Source organism: Phascolarctos cinereus, unplaced genomic scaffold (genome assembly GCF_003287225.1).
Source record: "Phascolarctos cinereus isolate Bilbo 61053 unplaced genomic scaffold, phaCin_HiC Scaffold_1;HRSCAF=81, whole genome shotgun sequence".
NCBI classification, from domain to species: Eukaryota; Metazoa; Chordata; class Mammalia; order Diprotodontia; family Phascolarctidae; genus Phascolarctos; species Phascolarctos cinereus.
The window spans coordinates 16,020,040-16,045,395 of record NW_027555514.1 but is presented as its reverse complement, the minus strand read 5'-3'; the positions used below and the strand labels follow the sequence as shown (position 1 = coordinate 16,045,395).

The 25,356-nt window shown below is 44.6% G+C and overlaps 1 protein-coding gene across 1 annotated transcript in view; it reads left to right on the top strand.

Annotated features, from left to right (window-relative positions):
- The window catches only part of SPMIP4 (sperm microtubule inner protein 4), a 36,019-nt gene that overhangs the window by 4,134 nt on the left and 6,529 nt on the right, over nt 1–25,356 (top strand). Inside the window, exons 3-6 of the mRNA XM_020993201.1 lie at nt 6,416–6,487; nt 10,580–10,609; nt 13,642–13,826; nt 18,416–18,504. Of these exons, the coding sequence (XP_020848860.1) occupies nt 6,416–6,487; nt 10,580–10,609; nt 13,642–13,826; nt 18,416–18,504 (376 nt within the window). The remainder of the gene's footprint in view (nt 1–6,415; nt 6,488–10,579; nt 10,610–13,641; nt 13,827–18,415; nt 18,505–25,356) is intronic.

Sequence of the window (25,356 nt, the reverse complement as noted above, 5' to 3'; positions counted from 1 at the left end):
ATAGGAAACCAGCCTGGAAGCCAGGAACAGCTGGGTTCAAGTCCTATTCTGACATATTCTGGCTGTGTGATCAAGTAGGTCACTTATCTTGTCCAGGTGCCAAGCAATTCTCAGGCTAGAAGTTGCAGAGAAGATGGCCAAGCTGCATCAAGGGAGGGTGTTTCCTCCTGTAGTACTTCCCCTTACTAAAGAAGAGATAAGTATGGGAGAAAGAGAGAGGGAGAGAGAGAGAGATGGATAGATAGATACATCACATAGATACATATGCAGACAGAAGATAGATTGGTAGATAGACAGATGTAAATGATAGACAGATTGGTAGATATTGGTAGATGTATAGATGACAGAGGGCAGCTAGGTGGTGCTACCTATAGACTGCTGGGCCTGGGGTCAGAAAGACCTGAGTTCATATCAAACCTCAGACATTTACCAGCTGTGTAACCCTGGGGAAATCACCCCTGTTTACCTCAGTTTCCCCTTCTGTTGAATGGGGATGATAATAATAGTACCTATATTCCAGGGTTATTGTGAGGATCAAATGAGATAATAATTGAAGAGCACTTAGCACAGTGCCTGGCACATAGTAGGTGCTATATAAATATTAGCTATTATTATTATTGCTATGGAGACAGGCAGACAGAAAGAAGGATAGATAGCTAATAGATGGCTGGACAGAGAGTGGGATAGAGACAGGCAGACAGGTGGATGGATAAATGGATGGATAGAGAGGCAGACATATTAGTACCAGTGATTACATTCAGGGAAGTCAGGATGAGAGAACTTCCGCCACCAACGTAGATCTGTAACTGACATTTTTCAGACTTAAAGAGTCCCCTAGGGCACCAAGGGGTTCAACAGCTCGTTCAGGGTCACAGAGAGGTGGGATTTGAACCCTGATCTTCCGGACTGAGCCTGGCTCTCTGTTCGTTCACAAAGCCTGCTATGGAAGTCAGCTATGCTGGCAATATTGCTCACATAGGTAGCGCCTATTTCTGAGAAGCTTACGAGTCTCCCTAACCTTGCTGAGCGCTGATCACACCCACGCCAGGCCGCGGTGGAGCCTCTCTTTCCCTATTCTTGGACAGCAGGTAACACAGAGGCACACCACAAATCACCTCCAGCCTCCCTGCGGGTCACTCCTGGGCCTGTGTGTTGGAGATGGGGGGTGGGGAGGCTAGATGACCCCGTAGGCGCCCAAGACCTCTAAGTGTCTGTGGCTTACTCCACACCCTCAGGACCGAATCGCTGAGCCTTAAAAGCGCTCCTGGGCTCCTGCTTGTAATTGGGATCATCGGCCACTAGGTGACACTGTTGCTCGTCGGGTGGTGAGATGTCTGCGCGATCTGGGTCCCTTTTAGAAAAATATTGCTTTCGTACAATTTGACTAAATTAAGAGAAATAAACCTCCATCTAAGCAATTAGGGAAGAGACTGTTTGCAGCCAGGAAGCAGCGTGGCGTCAAGTCAAGCCCCGGGGGGGGGGGGGGTCGGGAAGGTCTTCAGGGCTTCTTCGAAAGGGACCGCGATGCTGGCGGGGCTGGGGAGGGGGCGTGCGTGAGCTTGGCGGGGAACAAGGTCCATCTCTGTTGTCCCTGTTTTCTGCCTGAAACCCCGCGTCTCCTTCCATTTAAAAATAGATTAACAATTAATTTAATCTAAAAAATACAATTCCGAGAAAGGGTACGTGAGCTTCACCAGGCGGCTGGAGGGAGGGGTCCAGGGGAAAAGAGATTAAGAATCTCTGAGGGCTCTGGTCCAGCACCTCCATTTCACCCGCGTGGAAACCAAAGCCCAGAGAGGGAGAGCTCCTGGCCCAAAGTCATACAGGGGGCAACGCGGAAGGTCATTGAGCACAGGGGCTGCTTTTCAGTGTGTAGATGGACCCCAGCTCGTAGTACAGTGCTTTACATGTAGTAGGCGCTTAATCAATACTCATTGGATCAGATTGGAGTAGTAAATAGCAGAGCTGGTTGTCAAATCCAGGTCCCTTGACGGCAATCCTGTCTGGCTCATCACCCTTGTTTCTTTTTCTTCATGGAATCCCTGACATTGGGGTCTGGTAGAAATTTTGAATGCTGCATTTTAGTCAGAGGTTTTCTTATTGTTCAGTCTTTTTTCAGTCCTGACTAGTTTTTGTAACCCCATTTGGGGCTTTCCTGGCAAAAATACAGGAGTGTTTGCTATTTTTCTTCTCTAGCTCATTTTACAGATGAGAAAACTGAGGCAAACAGGGTGAAGTGACCTGCTAGTAAGTGTCTGAGGCTGGATTTGAACTCAGGAAGGTGAGTCTTCCTGACTCCAGGGCTGGTGCTCTGTGCACTGTGAGTGAAATCAGATCCTGCTTTGGTCACTTGAGACCAGCATGACCTTGGGCAAGTCATTTAACCTTAACTTCCCTAATCCTCAGTCTGTAAAATGATGATTAGATTAGGCAACCTGTGAGATACCCTCCACCCCTCAAAAATTCTACCTCTGTGGGGGTCTCGGAGATCCTCTAGTCCACTTGACAATGAACCTGATGAATGAAGTATGAGCAGAGTGAGGGATCTGCACCTGGAGCCAGTAAAAGCTGGGCTTCAAGACAGCCTCTGACACCACAGGGCAATTAATTCCCTTGACTTTTCTGAGCCTCGGTTTCCCCATCTTGTAAAGTGGTGATAATAATACCTCTCATAGCTACCTCATTGTGATGCTCAGATGAGGTAATGGGTGCACAGTACTTTGGGAACTTCAAAGCATTAGAGAAATGGCAGGATTGTTATTGACATTAATACGATTCTCTAAGCCAGGCTCAGTGGTGCATTCAGTCACCATCTCAGCTACCAGGGAGGCTGGGGCTGGTGAATCCCTTGAACTGGGAAGCTCTGAGCTTCTGCAGGCTGTATCAGTCAGGTGTCTGCTCTAACTTGGGCATTAACATGGTGTAAGCCCCCTGGACTGGACATCTACCAGGTTGCCTAAAGAGGGGCAAACCAGCCGGGTCAGAAATGGTGGTGAAGGTTAAAGGCCCTCGGCCAATCAGAGTGGGATCAGCCCTGGGAGCAGCTCCCACACTTGTAGCCTGGGTGAGATGGAGAGACTGGGTGTTTGGGGGGAAACAAGGCCTCTAGTCTTTGTTAAAGACCCAAGGTGAAGAGAGAACCCATTTCCTGCGGAGGCAGCAGCCCATTCCACTTGGATAACTCTCGTTGCTAGGAATTCTCCCATTCCTCCTAGCTCTGTCCACTGGGATCATTGTTAGGAACTCTCCCATTCCTCCTAGCTCTGTCCACTGGGATCATTGTTAGGAACTCTCCCGTTCCTCCTAGCTCTGTCCTCTGGGATCATTGTTAGGAACTCTCCCGTTCCTCCTAGCTCTGTCCTCTGGGATCATTGTTAGGAACTCTCCCGTTCCTCCTAGCTCTGTCCTCTGGGATCATTGTTAGGAACTCTCCCGTTCCTCCTAGCTCTGTCCTCTGGGATCATTGTTAGGAATTCTCCCGTTCCTCCTAGCTGTGTCCACTGGGATCATTGTTAGGAATTCTCCTGTTCCTCCTAGCTCTGTCCTCTGGGATCATTGTTAGGAATTCTCCTGTTCCTCCTAGCTCTGTCCTCTGGGATCATTGTTAGGAATTCTCCCGTTCCTCCTAGCTCTGTTCCCTGGGACAGAGAACAAGTCAATATAAACAGTCATTTCTCATCCTCCAATGCAAGAGATACCTGCAAGTACTTGAAAACATCTGTCGAGCTCCCCCAGTCCAGCCCCCAGCTCTGCCGCATCTTGGCTGGGAGACCCTGGACATGTCTTTTCAGCTCTCAGTGACCCTAGGTGACTCCCTGACACTCTCCGGTACAAACAGCAGCAAATCTCCTGTGGTGGAGCTGCTCCCTCACTGGGAGCTACCTTTGCCAATTATAGAAATCATTAAGTGCCGACACCATGCCAGGCCCTGTGCCAAGCCTTGGGCATACAAAGAAAGGCAAAAGAACTTGGCCTCTGTGAGAAGCTCGTGTTCTAATGGGTGAACAACTGTACACACAAGACACACTGTATAAGTAGAAAACATCCATTACAATTCCAGACAAAATGATAATGATGAAGAAGATGATGATGATGATGAAGGGGATGACAGTGACACTTATGTAATGCCTTAAGATTTTCCAAGTGCTTATGATATGCCAGGTGCTGGACTGGATGCTGGGCACACAAACACAGACATGAGAATGGTCTCCACCCTTAAGGACTGAAGACCAACATTCAATCCGTTGCAATGATCACACTTACTGTTTACCTTGGGAAAGTCACTTCTCTCATAGGGATTCAGTTTCCCCAGAATCTAGCACAGTGCTGGACACATAGTAGGTGGGTGCTTAATAAATTCTTGTTGGCTGCTCAGTGGTGGCAAAGAAACAAAACCCAGGCTTTTTGCTTCCAAACCTAACGTTTATTCTACTGTGCCTTCCTGTTTCTCATGTAGCCCATGGTCACAAGAGTTAACTGTCAACGCCATCATTTGAACTCAGATCTTCTGACTCCTGTTCAGGGGCATGCTTTCTGCCACCTCATCATGCTGGGGTCATTTCCAGCACTTTGGTCTCCCACAGACCAGAGCAGGCACATAACTTCTTTGATTGGGCTCAAAGTATCTCTTTTAAACCCAGCCTACCCACTCCCTCCCTGAGCCTCTCAGAGGAGGGGGCATGAGCCTGCCTTCTCTGCCCATGCCTACGAAACAAGCTTCCCCCATTCCTCCTAGTTCCCAGGCTTGTCCCTTCTTCAGGTCCTCCAGGAGTGGTCATTTGGCTGGACCAGCACGTCCCTTGTGGGCGGTCTGCCCAGCACAGCATGAAGTAGGAGTTTGTATTTCCTGGGAGGATCAATCTATTGATACTCCCAATGATTTACACTGCATTTGTGCAAAGGGGAGGGGGAGAGAGAGAGAGAGAGAGAGAGAGAGAGAGAGAGAGAGAGAGAGAGAGAGAGAGAGAGAGAGAGAGAGGGAGGGAGGGAGGGAGAGAGAGAGGGGGGGAGGAGAAAAAGGGAGAGGGAGGGAGGGAAAGAGAAGAAGATGATCATAACAATGAGGAGGAGGAGGCAAGAGAGACAGAGAGAAGAAGAAGAAGAAAAGAAGAAGAAGAAGAAGAAGAAGAAGAAGAAGAAGAAGAAGAAGAAGAAGAAGAAGAAGAAGAAGAAGAAGAAGAAGAAGAAGAAGAAGAGGAGGAGGAGGGGGGGAGAGAGAGAGAGAGAGAGAAGAGAGAGAGAGAGAGAGAGAGAGAGAGAGAGAGATGAGAAAAGGAGAGAAAAGAGGGATGGGAGAAGAAAGAGCTATTTGGTTAAAGGGGTCTGTCTTTGTGTCAAGAAGGCCTGGATTCAAGCCCTGCCTCTGAGACACACTATTGTGTGACTGGGTCAGACACTCAACTTTTGAAAGGCTGTGGATTTTGCAACACCATGTACTGGCCAAGGCAGCTTCTTCCCAGTGTCCACTGAGGGGCAGGCATACTGTGAGGGTGGGGCCGTCTGGGGAAGGGGACATCTCACAAGGCATGAAGGGGTTGAATGGAAGCAGATCTCAAGGGCAGGTAACTCTTGCTCTCTCCAGAAGCCTAAGAGACCCTTGCGGGCCATTAGGAGTTTGTCCCCCTTGCCACTGGGCCAACAATGGAGGTGTGACTGATGCTCTACTCTCCGCTGCTCTGGAAATCCTGTTCAAGTCCATTGTTAGGCTGTGAGGCACGTGGAAAGAGCTTTGGATTTGGAGGGCAAAAGACCTTGGTTCAAGTGGTAGTTCTACTACTTACTTCCTTGGGCAAGTCACTGAACCTTCTCTGGGCCTTAGTTTCTTCATCTGTCAAAATGAAGGGTTAGACAAGATAAAACCTCCAACATCCCTTCCATCTTTAGACCTATGACCCTATGATTTTTGTGAGCTTAGGTGCCAAGTTGCCAAATTGCTGGGGGGGGAAATAACAATAAAAAAATCATTGCTTTTAAAAACAATTCATTTGTACATTTGGAAATGAAAGGATGTAAGCACAATCTAAAATAATTTATCTTTAGCTTTTATCCTGCAAATGTAGATTCTCAGAGAAAATGTAAAAGCTAGAATAGACAAAGTACAGATAATTATTTGTACTTTCCAGATACCATCCCCTGCTCTAAAATGATATATCTTCTCTCCAGTTTCCAGAAACCTTCTTCTTCATGGCATATACCCCCAGTAGAATGTAACTTCCTTGAGGGCAAGAACTCTTGTCTTTGAATCTTCAGACACAGTGCCCGGCACATACTAGGTGCTTAACGTGGGTTGAATTGAAATTAACATTTTGTGAGTTTGGGGGAAGTCTGGATAACTTTCTTCTTCTCCGAGGACTAAGAACAGGGCTCTTTGTGGGTTGGACTCTAGAACTGAGCAAATCTTTCTCCTTCTTTTCAGAGGCGTTCCTATCCGACAGTTCTATCACCTGACGCAAAACAAAAAGAGTGATCTTTATGATAATGACTCCTTGTAAGTTTCAGTCGACTATGAAATCCCCTGACCTTGGGGAGGGGGAATCACTGTGCAGCACAAATGTTTCATGTTCTTCTAGGACGCCAAAAAGTGATGACTGAAAAAGGGAAAATTTGTAAAAGAGCCAATAAGAAGAAAGTGAATAAGGGCAGAATCATTTATAGTCATCAGAAAATAGCTTGGGAGTGGCGTGGGGGGAGCTTGGATTGCTGCTCAGAGGGCTTTTGTCCTGGCTCAGCTCTGGTACAGGAACCAGAGATCCAAAGTGGGGGTCAGGGGATCTAGGTTCTAGGCCTTGTTCCATCATCTCTTCTCATGAGACCTGAGGGTGCAGGAGACAACTTCATCACCTTCCAATTCCTGTCTGCTATGATTCTCCACCTGCTCCATACCTTTAGTAGACTCCCATTGAGTCCATCTCAGACAGAAGACTGATTTGTGGCGCAAACAAGCAATAATTCCAATATATTGTGAGTCCTGCTGGTAGAAAGCCATTCCCTGTGTCTGACCTAGGAGCCTCTAATTTATCCTCTGCATATCTTATATGATCCCAGTTATTCATGAGTTGTCTCTCCAATTAGACTGTAAGCTCCCTGAGGGCAAGGACAGTGTTTTCTCCTTTCTTTGTATCTCTAGCATATAGCATAATACAGAAGTGCCTGCTCAGAGAGGCTCCTAATTTAAGGTCTTGAGGTGGCCTTAGACCCAAGATGTCCCAGGACTTCCAAGTCCCAGCACAGTATGAGCCCTGGCGAATATCAACAAGCCAGGGATGGTTAGAAGCCACAGTATGATTATCTCAGGGATCAAAAGCAGATAGTGAGCACTTTATAAATGCTTACTAACCAGCTGTTTCATTTTATATTAAAAGCCCCCAGCAGCAGTCCCTGCCCTCCTTTGAGAAATAGGTCTCTCAGCCTTTCCTTATGCAGCCCAAATATTCTGGCTTCTTTTAGCCTTCTCTTATAGATACTGTTTTCTATTTTCATACACAACCATTTAGGGTGTATGTGGCATGCCATATGCATATTCCAAATAAAAGTAAATGATTTTGTTGTTAATTAGGGAGAAAAGCTCACCATACTTAAAGGAAGACTTGACTGAGCACAGAAATAGAAATAAAATTATTATGGGGTTCCTTTTTTGAGGGGAGAGGTTTAGCTAAATTGTGATTTCATGGGTTTAGCAAATTCCATAGGTTGCTGCTCCACACTGGCAAATAAATAGTATCATTTTTTATTATTCACTTTTCATGTGCAGGGTGTCTCAAAAATCTTAGTGTGGGTTTAAGCTTTCGTAGCTTTAAATGCATGAGTACTTAGAGATACACACCTTGCCTTCTACCTTCTTTCAAAACGAATGTGTTAGCCCGTGCACATCTTTTAAATATAGAATTGCCCTGAGTTGGCCTGAGGCCCTTCCAACTTGAATATTCTAAAGTTCTAGGGTAAAGTGTCCATTTATTTTTTATTCTAAACATCTTTAATAAATATTTTGAGAAATTGAAATGTCAATATCAAGATCAGCCACTGGAGGGCACTAGAAGCACATGCAATGGACAACTGGTCCTGCTACCTTTTTCAGAGATATTGGGATGCCTGAATCTGGTCCTTGCAAAGCAGATGTATAATCTCACAGCAGGACAGGAAAATTGATGAGCTGGTTTAGGTTCAGGAAATGGGCTGTCTGAGCCTCTGTGGGCTGCAGTCCATCATTCAGGGAGTTTGCTGTGTGCTTTGGGTATTTAGCCAACTGATGGCATCCAATTTATTTTCGATTTGATTTGCCAGCCTTGCCCAAGTATTTCAAAGAGATTTTCTTGGATAGTAACATAGCTACAGGGAGTTTTCTTCCTGGGAGCTCCCTACATCCAAGTCACAGATGGAATAGAAAACCAACAGGGCCTAGATAAACTCCTCATTTGAATGCGCAACAGGATGAGAACATAGTTCATTTATAAATGGAAGATGCTTTACAGAGAAGCTCTATGGTTTAGTGAGAGACACCTGGATTCAGAACCCACCTTTGAACACTTAGTATCTGTGTGACCAATGACAAGTCTCTGGTCCTCAGTTTCTTGATCTGTAAAATAGGAAAAAACAAGTCCTGTAGTAATGACCTTGGGAGAAGCTCAGTGTTAACATGTATTAAAGCACTTTACACATGTTAAATTGCAATGTGAATGTCAGTATTATTTACATCTAAATTCTAAATACAATCTAAATTATTTACATCTTAAAAATTACATCTAAATTTACATCTAAATTCTGGTGCATTTCTTCCGCTTTTAGAGAACATGTATTGAACCTTGAGAGGCAATGTGGCACACTGGATAGTGAGCTAGCCTCAGTGAGGTCAGAAAGACCAGGGTTCAAGTCCTACCATTGAGGTGTCCTGGCTACATCACCCTGAGCAAATCACTTAACCTGTTACTACTCCAGGCTACTCTAAAATAATAAGTTACAGAACGTTTCTCATTATATTCTGAGGGAGGGTTTTCCTCATCAGTAGCTTCCTATCATCACAAAACCACAGGTCCAGAGCATATTTAATCTTAATAAGACGCTGCAATGACTGCCGTAAGATCGTGTGGATTTAGAGATGGAAGTGACTTTGAAGGTCATTGACTCTGATTCCCCTCATTTTACATTTCTGCCCTCAGGGAGCTCACAAGCTAACCAGGGCAAGGGTATTCTGGAGCCAGCTGGAACAGGGAACCAATTGTTAAATTTTCAGTGTGAGCATTAGAAACAAAAAAAGCTACAAATCAGAGCTTGATTTATTGTTTCATTGTCTAGGCTTAAGAAAGTGGTGGAGATTAAACTTAACAGTATGGCATGCATACTTTTTTTTCAGAGAGCTGGTTGTTAAATATTTATACCAGCACACCCCTGAGTGGGGAAGTCAATATGCAAAAGACTATGTCCAATAAGCTACATATAGAATAGATTAAGAGTAGTCTCAGAGAGAAGGCAGTAAGATTAAGGAGGACTGAGAAAGTCTTCTTGCAGAAGGTAGGAATTTAGCTGAGACTGGGAAAGCGCCAGAAGGTGAAGCAGAGGAGAGAGACAGAGTTCTAAGCACAGGGGACATCCAGCCGGAAGAGTCAGGAGATGGAGAGACAGCCAAGGGGTGGTGTCACTGGCTATGTGACTGGCCCAAGCTCATGAAGGTATTAGGGGGTCAAGCTTATGATTTGAATCCAAATATTCTGACTCCAAGTCCAATGAGAACTTTCCTGCTACAACCTTTAAGGTCAAAATTAGGAGGCGGGTTTTATTTTGTTTTATCTTCTTTTTTTTTTTTAAAGAAATTCTGTGTGTGTGTGTGTGTGTGTTCGTGTCTGTAGTGCCCACCTCCCACATCTGTCTTGCCAATCAAATTTCCAAACCTTAAATAAAGCCCTCTATACATGAGAGCTACACCCATCCCTACCAGGGGCCAGTCCCGAGTCTCTAACCATGCCCGATTTCCTAGAACATAAACAAAGCTCCAGAACCTTTGGCCGGGGCAACTTTGGGCTGAACTGGTTGGGCCTGGGGAAGGGGAGTGAAGGATTGGGGGAGGCACCTCACAGATCAGCATGTCCTGCTAATGTTAATTGCATCATCTAGAGATGAGGGAAAGCACATGATGATGTAGGTGCCTTCATGGCTCCAGTCCAGTGGGGCAAAGGCTCACATAGGTTCTTTTGAGGTCATGAAGCCGGGCCAGGCCCATGCTATCACAGGATTTCCAAGTCTCCAGCACAGCATGAGCCCTGGCTGATAGTAAGACCAGAGATGGCCAGAAGCCAGAGCGTGATTTTCTCAGAGCCTGAAGGTAGCTGCCAAAGCCCTTTCAGGGTGGGTTGCGGATTGCTTTTAGAGATGCTGACCATTTAGAATAGAAGACAGGAGAAGGGAGGGCAGGCAAAGCCTAGCGTGTGAGCCCCGAGCCCCCGGCAAACAGACTCTACTCGACTTGCATTGTCTGGTCTTTGCTTTTTGAGTTTTGAAGATCCGTTTTCTTAAATAGCCTTAAGAATCCCTGCTTTAAACCCATTTCCTTAATGTCATTTTGTTCTGTTTTCCTTTTTTTCTCTCCCAGGCTTCCTAAACCACTCCATACTGCAGCAGAGTGAGTATTCTCCTGCCCACGCCGAATCCAGGACATTGGGTGACTTACTAGGCAGCCCCTGCCCTGGAGGAGGGGCACTCATGTGCATGGAGAGGGGGAAGGGGGGGCCTCTGTTTTTAAGAAAGCCTTTATCTAACACTCTAAGTGATTTTCCTCCCATTAAGTGCCCAACCAATGGCAAATGAAAATTGAATTTTTCCTTTTTTGTAAAGTGCATTTTGACACAGTCAGTGCATATTTTAAAGAGCCTTAAAATTAAGGTCTGCAGGGTTAAAAAAAAATCATTTTGAGCAGCCAATCATAGTATTTTCCAGCTTCTTCTTATCTGCAATTAGCAGAGTGAAGAGCATCAACATGGAGAAATTGGGCTGTTTTTCTCAGACAGACGCCCCTACTTTTCAGCATTCTGCACACAGTCCTGACAGCTTCCATGGGCGTTTCTCTGCTAGAAGCTTTTCCAATTTCTCTTTACTAGAATGGCAATATCTCTGAGCAGCTCGCAGGGCACACTAACGCTAGGGCTAGCGAGTGGGTGCCGTGGGAGCCAGTGGGTTTCACTTCATTCCCAATCAGTCAACTTGCATTGGGTGCCTACTGTGTACTAGGCACCTTGCTAAGTATGGGGGATAGAAAGTGAGGCAAAAGACAGTACCTGCCCTCAAGGAGTTTACAATCTAGTGATGGACACAACATGCAAACAAAGAGCAAATTATATACAGGATAAATAGGAAATAATTAACGGAGGGAAGCCCTAGAATTAAGAGGGGCTAGGGAAGCCTTCCTGTAGAAGGTGAGATTTTAGTTGGGACTTAAAAGAAGCAAAAGAGGTCAGTAGTCAGAGTAGAAAAGGGAAGGTGTTCCAGGCATGGGGGACAGCCAGAGAAAGTGCTTTGAGTATTTCCATAAGATGGAGTGCTTAAGTATCTTGTTCATGGAACAGCCAGGAGGCCAGTCTCACCGGATCAAAGAATATGCATCAGGGAGTAAGTTTGTAAGAGACTGGAAAGAGAGGAGGGCATCAGGTTGGGAAGGATTTAGAATGCCAAACAGAGCATTTCTGTTTGATCCTCAGGTGAATAAACAGGAGTTTACTGAGTAGGGGTGGTGACAAAATCGGACCAACACTTTAGAAATATCACATGGGTAGATAAATAGAGGATGGTCTGGAGTGGAGAGAAACTTGAGATGGACAGACTGCCCCCCCAAGCTGGCTATGCAATGGTCCAGATGGGAGGTGACGAGAGCCTACACCAGAGGGGTGACAGTGTCAGAACTGAGAAAGAGGCATATTCGAGAGATGCTGCCAAGGTAGAAATAATAGGCCTTAGCAATAGCTTGGACATGGGGGTGACAGATAGTGAGGAGTCCGACACGACTCCCAGGTTGTGACCATTAGGGACTGGGAGGATAGTGGTGCCCTCTACAGTAACAGTGAAGGCAGGAGACAGGGAGCATTTAGGGGAAAGACAATGAGTTCTGTTTTGGACACATTGAGTTTAAGGTTCTACTGGACATCCAGCTTACAATGTCTGAAAAGCAGTTGGAGATGTGAGATTAGAGGTTAGCAGAAAGGTTAGGACAGGATTTGAGTTATCAGCAAGAGATGGCAATTAACTCCATGGGAGCTGAGGAGGTCACCAAGTGAAGTAGTACAGAAGGAGAGCAGAGGGTCCAGGACAGAGCCCTGAGGGACATCTGTGGCTAGAGAAAAGGATCTGGAGGACGATCTGGCAAAGGAGACAGAGAAGGAGTGGTCAGAGAGGGAAGAGGAGAGCCAGTGTGGAGGGGTGTCCTAAAGACCTAGAGAGAAGAGATTTTGAAGGAGGAGAAGGGGATCGTCAGTGCCCAAGAGTGCAGAGAAGTCAAGGAGAATGAGCACTGAGCAAAGGCCACTGGATCTGACAATTACCAGATTAGCGGTAACTTTGGAGAGAGCAGTTTCAGTGGAAGGATGAGATCAGAGGCCAGACTGTAAAGGGTTAAGAAGAGAGTGAGAGGAGAGGAAGTAGAGGCATGGATTGTAGACCCCTTTTCAAGGAGTTTAGCTACAAACAGCAAAAGAGATATATATTGTTGGTTGGTGGGGATGGAAGGATCAAGAGAGGGTTTTTTCAGGGCAGAAGAGACATTGAACATCTTTGTAGGCAGGAAGAAACGAGCCAGTACAGAGGGAGAGATGGAAAATGAGTGAAAATTTGGGGGATGACAGAGGGATTGGTCTGCTGGAGGAGACAGGAGGAATGGGATGGCTTGAGCAGGTGGAGGGGTTGGCTTTGGTCAGGGGTAAGGCCACCTCATCGTGGGAGGTGCAGGAGGAGAGAGGGGCAGAGGGCCCCTGAGGAGGCTCACAGCAAATGGCCTCCATTTTCTTCTGTAGCCAGCCTTGCCCACAGCCAGAGGCAAGGCTAGGGAAAATGTTGAGGCTGCTGGAACAAAGGCCTTTCTTCCTTTTACTTCTATTTCAACTAATGATTGTCATTTCTCAAAAGAAAAAAAAAGTGTGGCCACATCCCCCAGGGTTACCATTTCATTGTCTTCTCCTGTACCACTGCCCGTGTGGTTGCAGCCCCAAATCTACAGCATTCTTGTTAAATAAAACAAGGCAGTTTTTGCCTTGAGATTTGTCTCCTCTCTCCCCAGTTGTTAATGCTTTCTCCCTCGAGGTAGCCTTGAGTTACTCTGTGTAGATACTAGATTTACTTACCTGTGTATCTGTTGTAAATCTCTCCCCCAACACCACAGGCAAATGTAAGCTCCTTGAGGACAGGCATTGCCCCTGCTCCCTTTCTTGTCTTTGTCCTCGGGCTTCATCAATGTTTGTTGAATTGTGTTGAACCGAATGGGTTCTACTAGCGAACACAGCCCAGTTCAAGGACAAACGATGTTTCTTTAATTTATGCTGAAGTTATCAGAACACATATCTTGGAAGGCCAGACCATTCAAGGGCAGCAGCGGGCTTAATGCCATCAATGTACTCATTTCCATTCTGTTTTGATTCCCCCCCTCCTCTTTTTGCTGAAACTAACCCTAAGGCCACTGTGCATGGGGTTTCCAGTTGGACACCCCTATCAGACCCACATCTCTCGGTGCGCCATGTTCCCAAGCTTCACCTCCCCAAAGGACGTGAACACCAGCCTTGCTACAAGTGTCCAGCAGCCTTTTCCTTCTACCATGCCCACGGCGCCTTACAAAACAACCGTTCTGAAGAAAACAAAAGGTAAAAAAAGCATCATGCGATTTCAGAAAGTTGGTCATGGTCTTTGCTTCAGTCTGGGGTTTGTTGTTTTTTTTGTGTTGAATCAACATTGAAAGAAGGGAACTCGGTAGCACGTACAGATCAACATGGGCTGAGCTGGCCCCAGTCCTCCCTGTCCCGTCACTTGGATCAGAAGCCCATCCCTCCACTCCCATGGTTCTTCATGGTGTGGTCCTGGACCTGGGCTGCCAAGGATCATGCCAGCAGGATGCAGCTTCTGCTAGGTCCTAGACCAGACTAGAAAGGCATCAAGTATGTGAGCAGCTTTGAGAGCCTGTGGCCCATTTTCAAAGGATCCCAGATCTAATGCTGGAAGAGACCCCAGAGGCCATTCGGTCTAAAGCCTTTATTTTATACATGAGTAAACTGAGACTCTGAGATGCTAAATGACTTCATCATAGTTCTGGACCTGGAAGGGACCTCAGAAACCAGCAAGTTCAACCTCCTTTTACAAATGAGGCAGCTAAGTGGAGCAGTAGATAGAATACTGGACCTGGAGTCAGCAAGACCTGAGTTCAAAATCCAGCCTCAGATACTAACTAGTTGAATGACCCTAGGCACTCAATTTCTGTCTGCCTCAGTTCACTCATTTGAAAAATGGGGATAATAATAGCACCTCCCTCCCAGGCTTGTTGTGAGGATAAAAATGAGATATTATGTGTAAAGTGATTTGCAAACCTTAAAATATTATATAAATGCTATTATTATTTTTATTTTTATTATAAAACTGAGTCCCAGAGTGGGGAATTGACACATGCAAGGTCACATAGCATCACACATCTAAAGCTAGAAGGAGCCTCAGACTGATCCAAACCCTTCATCATTCAGATGAGGAAAATTAAGGCCAGAAAAATGATTTACACCAGGTCACATAGCAGTAAATGCCTGAGGCAAGATTTGAACCCATATCTTTCTGACTCCAGGTCCTGCCCCTCTCCACTATACCAGGTTGCTCCTCAAGATCTTGTCTGAGGATGAGGCTAGCTAAACCCAGGGAGCCTCATCACTAGCTTCAGCAAAAATTCATCTAGATCTAAGTGGAGTCAGCATCTGGGTTGGGACAGGGAGGATACATGCAGACAAAATTGCTGATCCTTGAAAGATTCAACAAGATGCCCATGGACTCTCTTGTCCTATGAGTTGGTTTATATCCCGAAAAGCCTGGCTGTGGTGTGTCGTCAGAGCAGGACCCTTTCTGTGAGTCATACGTCTTGAGTTCAATGGCTCACCTTGGCTCCTTCCAAACACCTGAGCCACTCTGAGGTATAAAGCCTGGGGTGTAGTCCACTTTCTCTGCAGAGGTTTCCCTGCTGGTTTCTAGGGGAAGTGCTCTTTACTGTCTCATTTGCATTTCTGTCCAATGCCATATCTTGAATTTCGGATGGACCTCACGCTCTCATCCTTCCATGCATGTTCCTCCCACCACCACCACCCCACTCATCCTTGAGGGCAGAGACCACACCAACTGCTCTCTGTGGTGCTGAAGACAGACTTAGCTGTCCAATAAATAGACTCATGGAATCAGTCATACATGGAAAGGACCTTAGAAATCACTGAGTACAACACTACATTTTGCAGCTAAGGAAGCTAAGGTTCAGAGAAGGAAAGTGACTTGCTAAGATCACACAGAAACTTAGTGGCAAAGCCAAGACTGTCACAGAATCCCAGAATCTCAGAGTTAGAAGGGACCTCCAAAGGCTGTCTGCTCCAAACATTCACTGGGCCTGACCCAGAACCCCTTTTACAACATGGATTTTTAAAAATTTCTTTTGTACATCTTTTACATGTCATCTTTCTGGTGTGACAAGAGGCTCCAAGAAGGTGGCATGCTTAATAAAGGAAACATAGGCTACCTGGCAGGTGACGTTCTCCTCAGTCTTTCCACGTGCTGTTCTTGCCACTCTCTGTGGACCAGCCTGATCCCAACGTACTCCAGACCCCTCCCCACTATCTGTATAGTGGAAGCTCTCATGGTGGAAGCTTCCTCTACCAATGCAGATTAGCACCTGCCCTGTTGTCTAGATAAAGTACAGAGAGGATCCTGCTTAAGAAACTTTCCAGGACCACAAAGCCAGGATGTACCAGAGGCAGGACTTAACCTGAACCTGAATCATATTGGCTCCAAGACTAGCTCTTTCTCCACTTCACCAGGCTGCCTCTCGCCCCTCCTATCTGGCCCCTGTCAGTGATCTAGGGGTGCTTTCAGACTCTCCTTGACTCAGTGGTTCCCTACAGCCTGTCCTTTAGGCACTGTCCAGTGCTGCCTGACCCATCTCCCCACAGCTGCCCATTCTGCCTGCTCCTCAGATGCATCCTATCAAAAGGTACCATTGACCTCCTAATCACCAAATTAGGAGCAACATGGTCTTTTCTTAGTCGTCATTCTCCTTGACTTTTCTGTTCATCATTTCCTCTTTAAAACCTCTCCTGCCATAGAGAAAAAGCCCTGGAGTTGGAGTTAAATTATCTGGTCTCAAATACTTATCTCGGTCACTTATAACCTGAGAGCTTCAGTAAATCACCTAACTTTGGGGCAGCTGGGTGGTGCAGTGGATAGAGCTCCAGCCTTGGAGTCAGGAGGACCTGAGTTCAAATGTAGCCTCAGACACTTGACACTTACAAGCTGTGTGACTCTGGGCAAGTCACTTAACCCCAATTGCCTCACCAAAAAAGCAAAAACCAAACAAACACTAAATCACCTAACTTCTCTGTAAAATTCATCTGTAAAATTCAGGGATTTGGACTAGAGCCCTCTAAGGCTGGCTGTAAACCTTTGATCTTGTGATCATACTATCCTCATCCTCTGCAAATCAGACTCCTTTGTCTTCTACCTGTCCCTGAACTTTGGTTATTCCACAAGGCTTAGCCCTGCATTTTTCACATTCTCCTTGTTCTAATTGTCATCTTCACATGGACCACTTTCAAAACTCTATCTCACATTGACATGACCAGCCCTAACCTCTCTTCCAAGTTCTAGGAGGCATTTCTCTCATCAAACGTCTATTGAGTGTTTGCTATATACTCGCTACCGCAGGGCTCAAGAGGTAGGGGAATTGACTTCAAAATAATGAGACTAAGTCTTCTCTGTGACTTGAATAAACAGAAGAGGAAGTATGAAATCAACAGCCATGCTCTCAAAGTTGGCCTCCAATCTTGCTATCACCACTATATTCAGTACAAGTGTGGTGTTTGTGCCGCCTGAAACATGAATAGCCTTTATTTTTAGGACAAAGAATTAATTATCAATGGAGTTTTCTTTTGATGCTTTAACATCTGCAATTGAGACATTTGACGTGTTCCAAGGAACTTTTGGAGAAGACATCATGTCAAGAGAAAGAGCTCTCATGGAGGGCACAAAAGGCTTTAAAGGAGTTAGGGAAGATTTCCATTAGGGAAGGACAAAGCAGTTGGTTTTGTCTCTAGAAGGAATGAAAATGGGGGGAAGGTCAAGGATCTGGTTCATTCTAAGCTTATAAGAGTGATGCATGAAGAAAGAGAGAAATTGATTCCTTCTGGAAAGAAAACTGAAGTATAAGAAAGAGTGTCTCACAGACTCCCCACCCACCCCATTCTCTTTGAGTAATCAATACAAAGAGTGCATTCACTTGGTATTTGGTATTTATCTTTATCTTTTAAGGAAAATAGATAAAAGTTTCTTAGGGAAAAAAGTAACTATAAAATTCCATGAGGCCAAAAACTTTATTTTTGTAAAAAAAAAAATAAGTTAAAAGAGTGAATGTTTGGTATTCATTTTTATCTTTTAAGGAGAATGGATAAAAATTTCTCTGGAAAAAAAAAAGTAACTACAAAATTCCATGAGGCCAAAAACTGTATTTTTGTAAAAAAGAAAAAGTTTATCATTATTATATTTTCAATTAACAAGCATTTTTATTAACCTGTTCCCCCAATACCCCATCATCTTATTGAGCAAATAAAAAACCCTGAGAAATAAGGTCTTCAATATATAACCACAGGAGCCCCCAGACCAAATTGTCACATTGGCCTTCTCTAAAAATGTTCAATCTCTTTCAGTATTCTAAGTTCCATCACCTCTGTGTCAGGAAGTGAGCAGGACATTTCAACTTTATTTCTTTTGGACTCATGATTTATCATAGAACTGATCTCACCTGTCATGAGATAAAGGTCCATCACTCCTATTGTCACTGTGCCCTCTTTCTTTCTCTCTGTCTTCCTCTCTCTCTCTCTCTCTTCTCTCTCTCTCTCTCTCTCTCTCTCTCTCTCTCTCTCTCTTTCTCTCCCTCTCTCTCTCTGACAGTCATTGTACCATAGCTGACATTTCTACAATTCTTTAAGGTTTGAGAAGCCTTTTACCAACAGCCTCAGTTTCCTCATGTGTAAAATGGGGATAACAACACTTACCTCACAGGGCTGCTGTGAGTACCAAATGTGATCATGTCTGTCAAACACATTACAAACAGGTATCATTTCCCCCATTCTACCTGGTTGTTTCTGACTTAAAAATACAATAGCCTCTGTCCACATTGGCACCTGAGTATTGTCTCTTTTTTTATTTCCCCTGGGATTTTCAGGTAATCCGTATCGACATGAAAACCTAGATTTTCCCTCTGACTCCCGAAAGAAAGCCTTGCATTGGCCTGGGCAGCACGTATATTACAACGTAAGTGGTTCTTACACTTCTTCTGAAATAAAGCCAAGCACCTTTGGGTAAAGTGGAAAGGGCCATGGCTCTGAGGTCAGAGGACCTGGGTTCAAATCCCCCTCTGATACTTCCTACCTGTGTGCCCTGGGGTGAGGCAAGTCTTCTCAAGTCAATTCAGTTCTCTAGGCCTGTTCCCTCATCTGGATTTTTGGTTTTTTGATCTTTTTATTTGATCTAGTGTGTTGAACTCCTAGCATAGAAAGTCTCCCCACTGATAGAGATGAAGGAATCCTAATGTTGAGTTTTTGACCATCCCAGGCAAAACTTGAACCCAGGTCTTCCTGACTCCAAAGCCAGTTTTCTTTCCACTACACCACGTTCTCTTTTGTGGATGTATGTGTATTATATGTTCCTTTAAATACTACCTGGATTACCTTGGGCAAAGCAGCAAGAGGAAATATAAAAGCCCCGGATCTGGAGTCAAAGGACCTGGGTTTGAGTTCTGGTTTTTTTACTCTGTGACCTTAAACAAATCATTTACCTCTGGGTTCTCTGCCAGTGAAGTAGTATTTGCTGACTCAGAGTTGGAAAGAGCCTGGTGTGAAGGCCTGGGTTTGGTCCCAGCAGGCTAAGCTGGCTCCGATAATACAGAAGCAGAGGAGAGAGGGTGAGGACTGAGGACGTTGAGGGCTAGGGAGAAATGCTGTGTGACCTGGGCAAGTCATTCACCTCTCTTGATGGAAAGGTCAGTTATCATCGTATCCGCTCTGTAGGAAGTCACCATGTTGCATGGCTGATATTTCTATGGCGCTTTAAGGATGCAGGACAGGAATACCCAGACTATTAGCAAAGAAAGAAAGAGTGAAAGGACATGAGACCCAGACTGAAAGAAAACCAAACAATTAGAGGCGTCCTTCTGGTAACAGACTCCAAGGCAGAACACGAGAGTGACTCAGCATGTCCAGACGTGTGGTGAAGAGCAAACGGGTTTTTACCGCCAGGTTTTTTTTCCTTTGGGGCTTCATATCCTCAGGAATCCATCGTGCTGCTCTGCACCATCTCAGAAGGCCCTCCTGTGACGAGGAAATGCATTATTTCATGTGAGGGTGTGTTGCCCAGCATGCCTTGAGCTCCTCAGACCAGAGCTGCTCGCTGTTTTGAATACAAGTTTATTCTTCCTACAGCAGACTTTGGAGCTGGAAGGAGCCTTTTTCAGAGGATGCCCAGTCCAACTCTCACTGTACAAGGGGGGAAACTGAGGCACAGGGAGATGATTAACTCACCAAAGTCACCCAAGCTTGTAATGATAATGCCAGGATTTGAACCAAGGTCTTGTGACTTCACCTTCTATGCTCTTCTCACAGCTCAGAGCTGCTGCCTCTTCAGGGCTTATTGACCCTGAGGCCTATGCTCTCTCCCCTACACTGTACTAGCATTCTTCATCTTTTTGTCTTGTGTTTGGACATAGGCTTTCATCAGTATAGCTCTCTCCTTCAGTGCACATAGGCAGCTGCTTTGTAACTTATCCAGTGTGGCCTTGGATAAGTCACTCCACCTTTATGAGCCTCAGTTTCCTAACCTGTAAAATGAGGGGTTGGACCAGATGGCCTTTGAATTCCCTTCCAGCTGTAAATCTATGTTCTTCTCTTCCTAGAGAGTTGCCTGGGGACACTGAGGAGTTAGGTGACCTACCCTCAGTCCATAACCAGTAAAAACATCAAAAGTGGGACTTAAACTCAGGGACTTCCTGACTTCCAGACTGGTTGTGGTCATGGCCTCTTCTTCATGCCTCATTTGGGGCTTTCTTGGCAGAAGTCCTGGAGTGGTTTGCTATTTCCTCCTCCAGGTCATTTTACAGATGAAGAAACTGAGGCAAACAGGGTTAAGTGAGTTACCCAGGGTCACATAGCTAGTAAATGTCCAAGGCCAGAGTTGAACTCAGGAAGCCGAGTCTTCCTGACCCCAGGCCCAGCACTCTGTCCACTATGCCACCTACACGCCCAAAATGATGAGCTATTGTTTGGCTGTCATTTCAGTCATGTCCACCTTCATGACCTCCTTTGGGGTATTCTTGGTAAAGATACTGAAGTGTTTGCCATTTCCTTCTCCAGCTCCTTTTACAGATGGAGAAACTGAGGCAAACAAGGTTAAGTGACTTGCCTAGGGAAAGACAGCTAGTAAGTGTTCAGGATAGCTCTCTAACCACAATCCCATCCTACTTCTCTTCAGCTTGGTAAGAATGAAAAATTTCTGAGTCATATCACTAGATCGTAGCGTCATAGATTCAGAATTGCGAGGGATCTCAGAGACCATTCAATATGACCCTCTCATTTTACAAGTAAAGAAACTGAGGCCCAGAAGGTTAAGTGAGTTGCCCAAGGCCACACAGCTATTAAGTAGCAAAATGAGGATTTTAACCCATTTCCTCTGATTTTGATATTAAGCCCATTTTCCACAGGCACACGCTCCATTCCACTGGGGAAGAATTTTGGTTCCTCAACTAACCAGAAAGAACACTAATGTTATTTCTGTGAACCCAGCCATAGCCTTGCAAACCCAAACAAACTTCCATGGAGGATTTTTAAGGGCTGCTTCCTCGCATGGACACTTCTAACTTTACATTTGTCTTCCATTTTTCTCCAACAATTTTCTTTAATAAAATGCTGCCCTTGTAAGTGGTTGCCCCATGATAATGAGTAAAGCTCAGTCAAACACAGAAACCGGAGACCTGGTACTGACCTTTGTCTCTGAGGACTCCGCTAGCTCAGCTCCCAGTTAAATATAGCCAGCTACCATTTCCTGATTTCTCACTCAACCATGAGAGCCTTTGTGGTTGAAGAGATGAAGCTGTATCTAGCAATTTGGGGTACCCACAGCCACGGTCAAGCATGGTAAAACTACCTCTAATTCAACTTTGTAATCCACAAGGTGCAAATGAGATCAGAAGCAATGGAGAAATGCCCAGCTAAATGGGAAGGGGAAACAGTACTGTCCTGGCTTAAGGGGTAAAACCTCAGAGTTGGAATATAAGCCTGTCAGACTTCATGTGTTCCAACAAGCAAGACTGGAGGTCCCATTTTCTTTCCATCCCACTGGAGATAACTGGGAGAGGAGAGCTGCCATATAGTCTGGAAGGACAGAATGGCCTTTGATTAAGGGGAATATCTGCTTCTAGAGGTGAGGCAAGACAGAAGAAAGGGGAACAGCTGGGGAAGAAGACAGGACAGTTTGGGTTCACAGGATGGAGGAAGAAAGTGAGGCACCATGTAAACATGGCCAGGAATGTATTGTGATTAAGTCTTGTTTATTTTATCATCTCAATTACTAAAGTCACTAGATAACATAAATATTAATATCCTGTAACTTAAATATTATCATGACTGAATGAAGGAACAGTCATTGAGTGGTTGCCATGAGCCAAGCGATGTGATGAATGTTGAGAACAAAGAGCCAGAAACCAAGACCATCTAGGCTCCCTCAGCTCTTCCGCATCTCCAAGTAAGAGTGTGCCTTTGTCATTGTAGAAGTGATGAGAATTCATGCTATTAAAAAATCCTAGGACCTGTTCTGCTCCTTCTGGCCAACCCAAATCTCCTAATGTTATGGTTTCATTTCCTCTAGTTCCAGCCTTGTTGAAAGGAGTAAATGAATGAATTAGTGGAAGAATAAATGAAAAAGTGTGTATTAAGGGGCAGCTAGGTGGCACAGCGGATAGAGCACCAGCCTTGGAGTTAGGAGGACCTGAGTTCAAATCCAACCTCAGACACATAATGCTCACTAGCTATGTGACTCTGGGGAAGTCACTTAAACCCAATTGCCTCACCAAAAAAATAAAAGTGTGTATTAAGTATGTACTGTGCTCCAGGCACTGTATGTTAAGCACTGGGGATGTAAACACAAGAAATCCACACAATTCCTGCCCTAGTGAGCTTATTTTCTAATAGGGAAGACAACACATAGAGTGGGAAAGGGGTGCTTGGGGCAAAGAATAAGGCAAAGGCTGACCTATGAGACAGAGCTCAGGGTCCCTTTTAGTTGTATTTTTCTCTATGGAAATCCTTCATATTCTCCAAGACATTGATTACAATTCTGCTTTTATCATCTCAATCAATCAATCATGCCTACACGCCTGTTCTGAAATTTTCAATAGCTCCCTAGTACTTAAAGGATCAAGCCTCCAGAAGCCTGAAGAGGCAATGGCAGGTAGAGGACAGACTGATAGATTTGGCTATGTGACCTTGGGCAAGTCAATTAACCTGTATAGGACTCAGTTTCCTTATCTGTAAAATGGGGTGGGAGTGGCCTCTAAGATCCATTCTAGTGATAAATCTGGAATCCTTTGAGGCCCAGACCTCTCACCCTTCCTGGCTGTCAGGAGGCAGGTAAACTGGTGTTTGGGGTGGCTACACCTCCAGTGGGAGGATAATCAGAGAGGCATTGAAGCCAGATTGAAGAAAAATAATAGCTTATATAATAGCCAGGAATGATTTTGATCTTTGCTCCTGCCTCTGTCTATCTGCCTATCCATTTATTTAGCTAGCTAGCTAGCTAGCTAGCTAGAAAAAGACTACTCCCTCTGTTTATCAGTCTTTCTACGTCTGGATTTCCATCCATCCATTCATTTGTCTATCATCTATCTATCTATCTACCTGAAAGATACATACAAAACATGAAATTTATCTAAAAATAAATATGAAATCTAAAATCTATTTATCTACCTGAAATATAAATACAAAAACTATCTACATGAAAGACAAATACAAAATATAAAATATTAATGCAGCTTATTTATAGTAAATAGACCAATAAAAACATAACTGTTACATATGCGTGCAGAATATGAAAGTCTACAAAAGTCCTCTCCTCCACTGGTGGCGGAGAGGTGAGCCTGGGCCCTCTGCCAGCAGAGCTGGCGCAGGCAGGCCACCCACCCCACTGGAAGGGGTTTTTATTTTCTTTTTAAATGATGAATTTCCTGCTTCTGCACATTTGCCCTTCTACAAGCCGTGCCTGATACTTTTTGAGAAGTATGTGTGTGACTGTCACCCCCTCCCCAGCCTGATAGGGGTATAGGAAAGGAAAGTGACAAACCCACCCAATATTTTCAAAGCTCTTTGAAAGCCAGCCTTTTTCGTTTGTTTGTTTAAGAACTTATCTTTTCTTTACCCAAATGCAAATGTAAAGAACATTATCATTCCTCCAGGAAAACAAGAAGGTAATATTCCTACTGCTTGGTCAGACTGCATTATTTTACAGCCAAGTGTTAGATCAGATACAGACTGAAAGTAGTCCCAACATTATTTGTCTCTCTTTTGTATTGGAAACTCTTCTAATACAAAAGGCCCAGGTTCATTTTCAGATTAGTATGGTCAGAGGTACATGGGAGGTGTGAGCTCACTCCCTTTAATATCATATTCACCTCCACCTCCCATGTACCTCTCACCACTTGACTGTAAAATAATTGTATGAAGTGTTTAGGAATTTTTCCAATTTAAGCAAGATTGTGCTTCCAATAACAAAGACATATTTCATGTTTCACTTGAGAGATAATGATGCCAGCCTCCAACTCCCAAGCAAAGTATAGAAGAATAGAGGTTTTGTCCACCTGGAGAATAGGGTGAGTACCAATAGATGAGGATTTCACAAAGAAACAGCTTTGAGTGGTACAGATGTTCCTGAATAGACTAATAACATCAAAGCCTACAGTCTACAACTCCAAGAATTGTGAGTTACCCTGAACACATTACTTTTCCTTTTCATGATCTTCCCTTCCAATTTCCTACCATTATGTGCTTATTCTCCTCTAATAGATACTGAGTACATTAGTGGGAGAGTGTGACTCAGAGGCGTATTGTGTAGTGGACTCTAATATATTTTATTGTGTATGCATTTGTAAGACATTTGGGGGGTTGGGAACCTAGATTTTTTTTTAAAAGTTTTTTGTTTCTGCTTTTATTTTTGTTATTTTCTTTATCTTTTTCAAAAAGTTGGGACAATTTCCTTTTCATCCTGCTCAGTTTTCATTTATGACTCTTGAAATATAGCTCTGAAAAAAACAGGCTTTTTAAAAAGCCCATTAAATGGAACTACCCGATTGGCCTTTAAACCCGAATCACTCTGGCCGGCTCTCACTGAAGGGCCACTAATAACCCCCAACCCAAGTCTTTGGAGCTCATTGGTCAGTTTTGGTGGCTTAGAATGAATGTGAGTAAATGGCAATTGTTTTCGGTTCTGGCCAGAAACTCTAAGGGTCTTCCCCTCCCAAATGGATAGTTTCACATTGGTAAATTGGACCATCTTTTGTCTCTATTTTTACCTATCCCTCAGTCACTGAATGGGTATTGCCTCTGACAAACTAAAATCTGGGAAAGACCTTAATTTTGAAAGGCCAAGGTCACCCACTGCATCTTGGGCCATCACCAATTGTCTCTCGTCTTGACTTTTGCCTTGCCACTGGACTCTGATGACTGTGGAGGAGACAGTGAGGCCGATGACTTCACATAGCTCAGCCTCACTTAAATCCAATTCACGAGCAAATGAAGACATCACCCATGATGTCATTGGTCCTCTTCGAAACGAAGGACAAACAGCAGTTTGTTTCAATATATAATACCTGTGATACTACTATTATTTCCTTTGCTTTATCACAAAGTAGATGGTTGTGTTTAAGCTCTACAAGGGTCATTATTGTGAGTGGCTGGTTTATATAAATAGAAATGCATAAATGGAGGCACATGAACCAGTGGTGAGGAAAGGGTGTATATTTCTGTTCAACATGTCTTTCCTGAGACCCTGAGAGAATTTGAGTGTAGCCATTCAGTGTTGGCCTAGACCCATTGGTCTGTGAACAAGCCAGCCCAGACAGTGAGT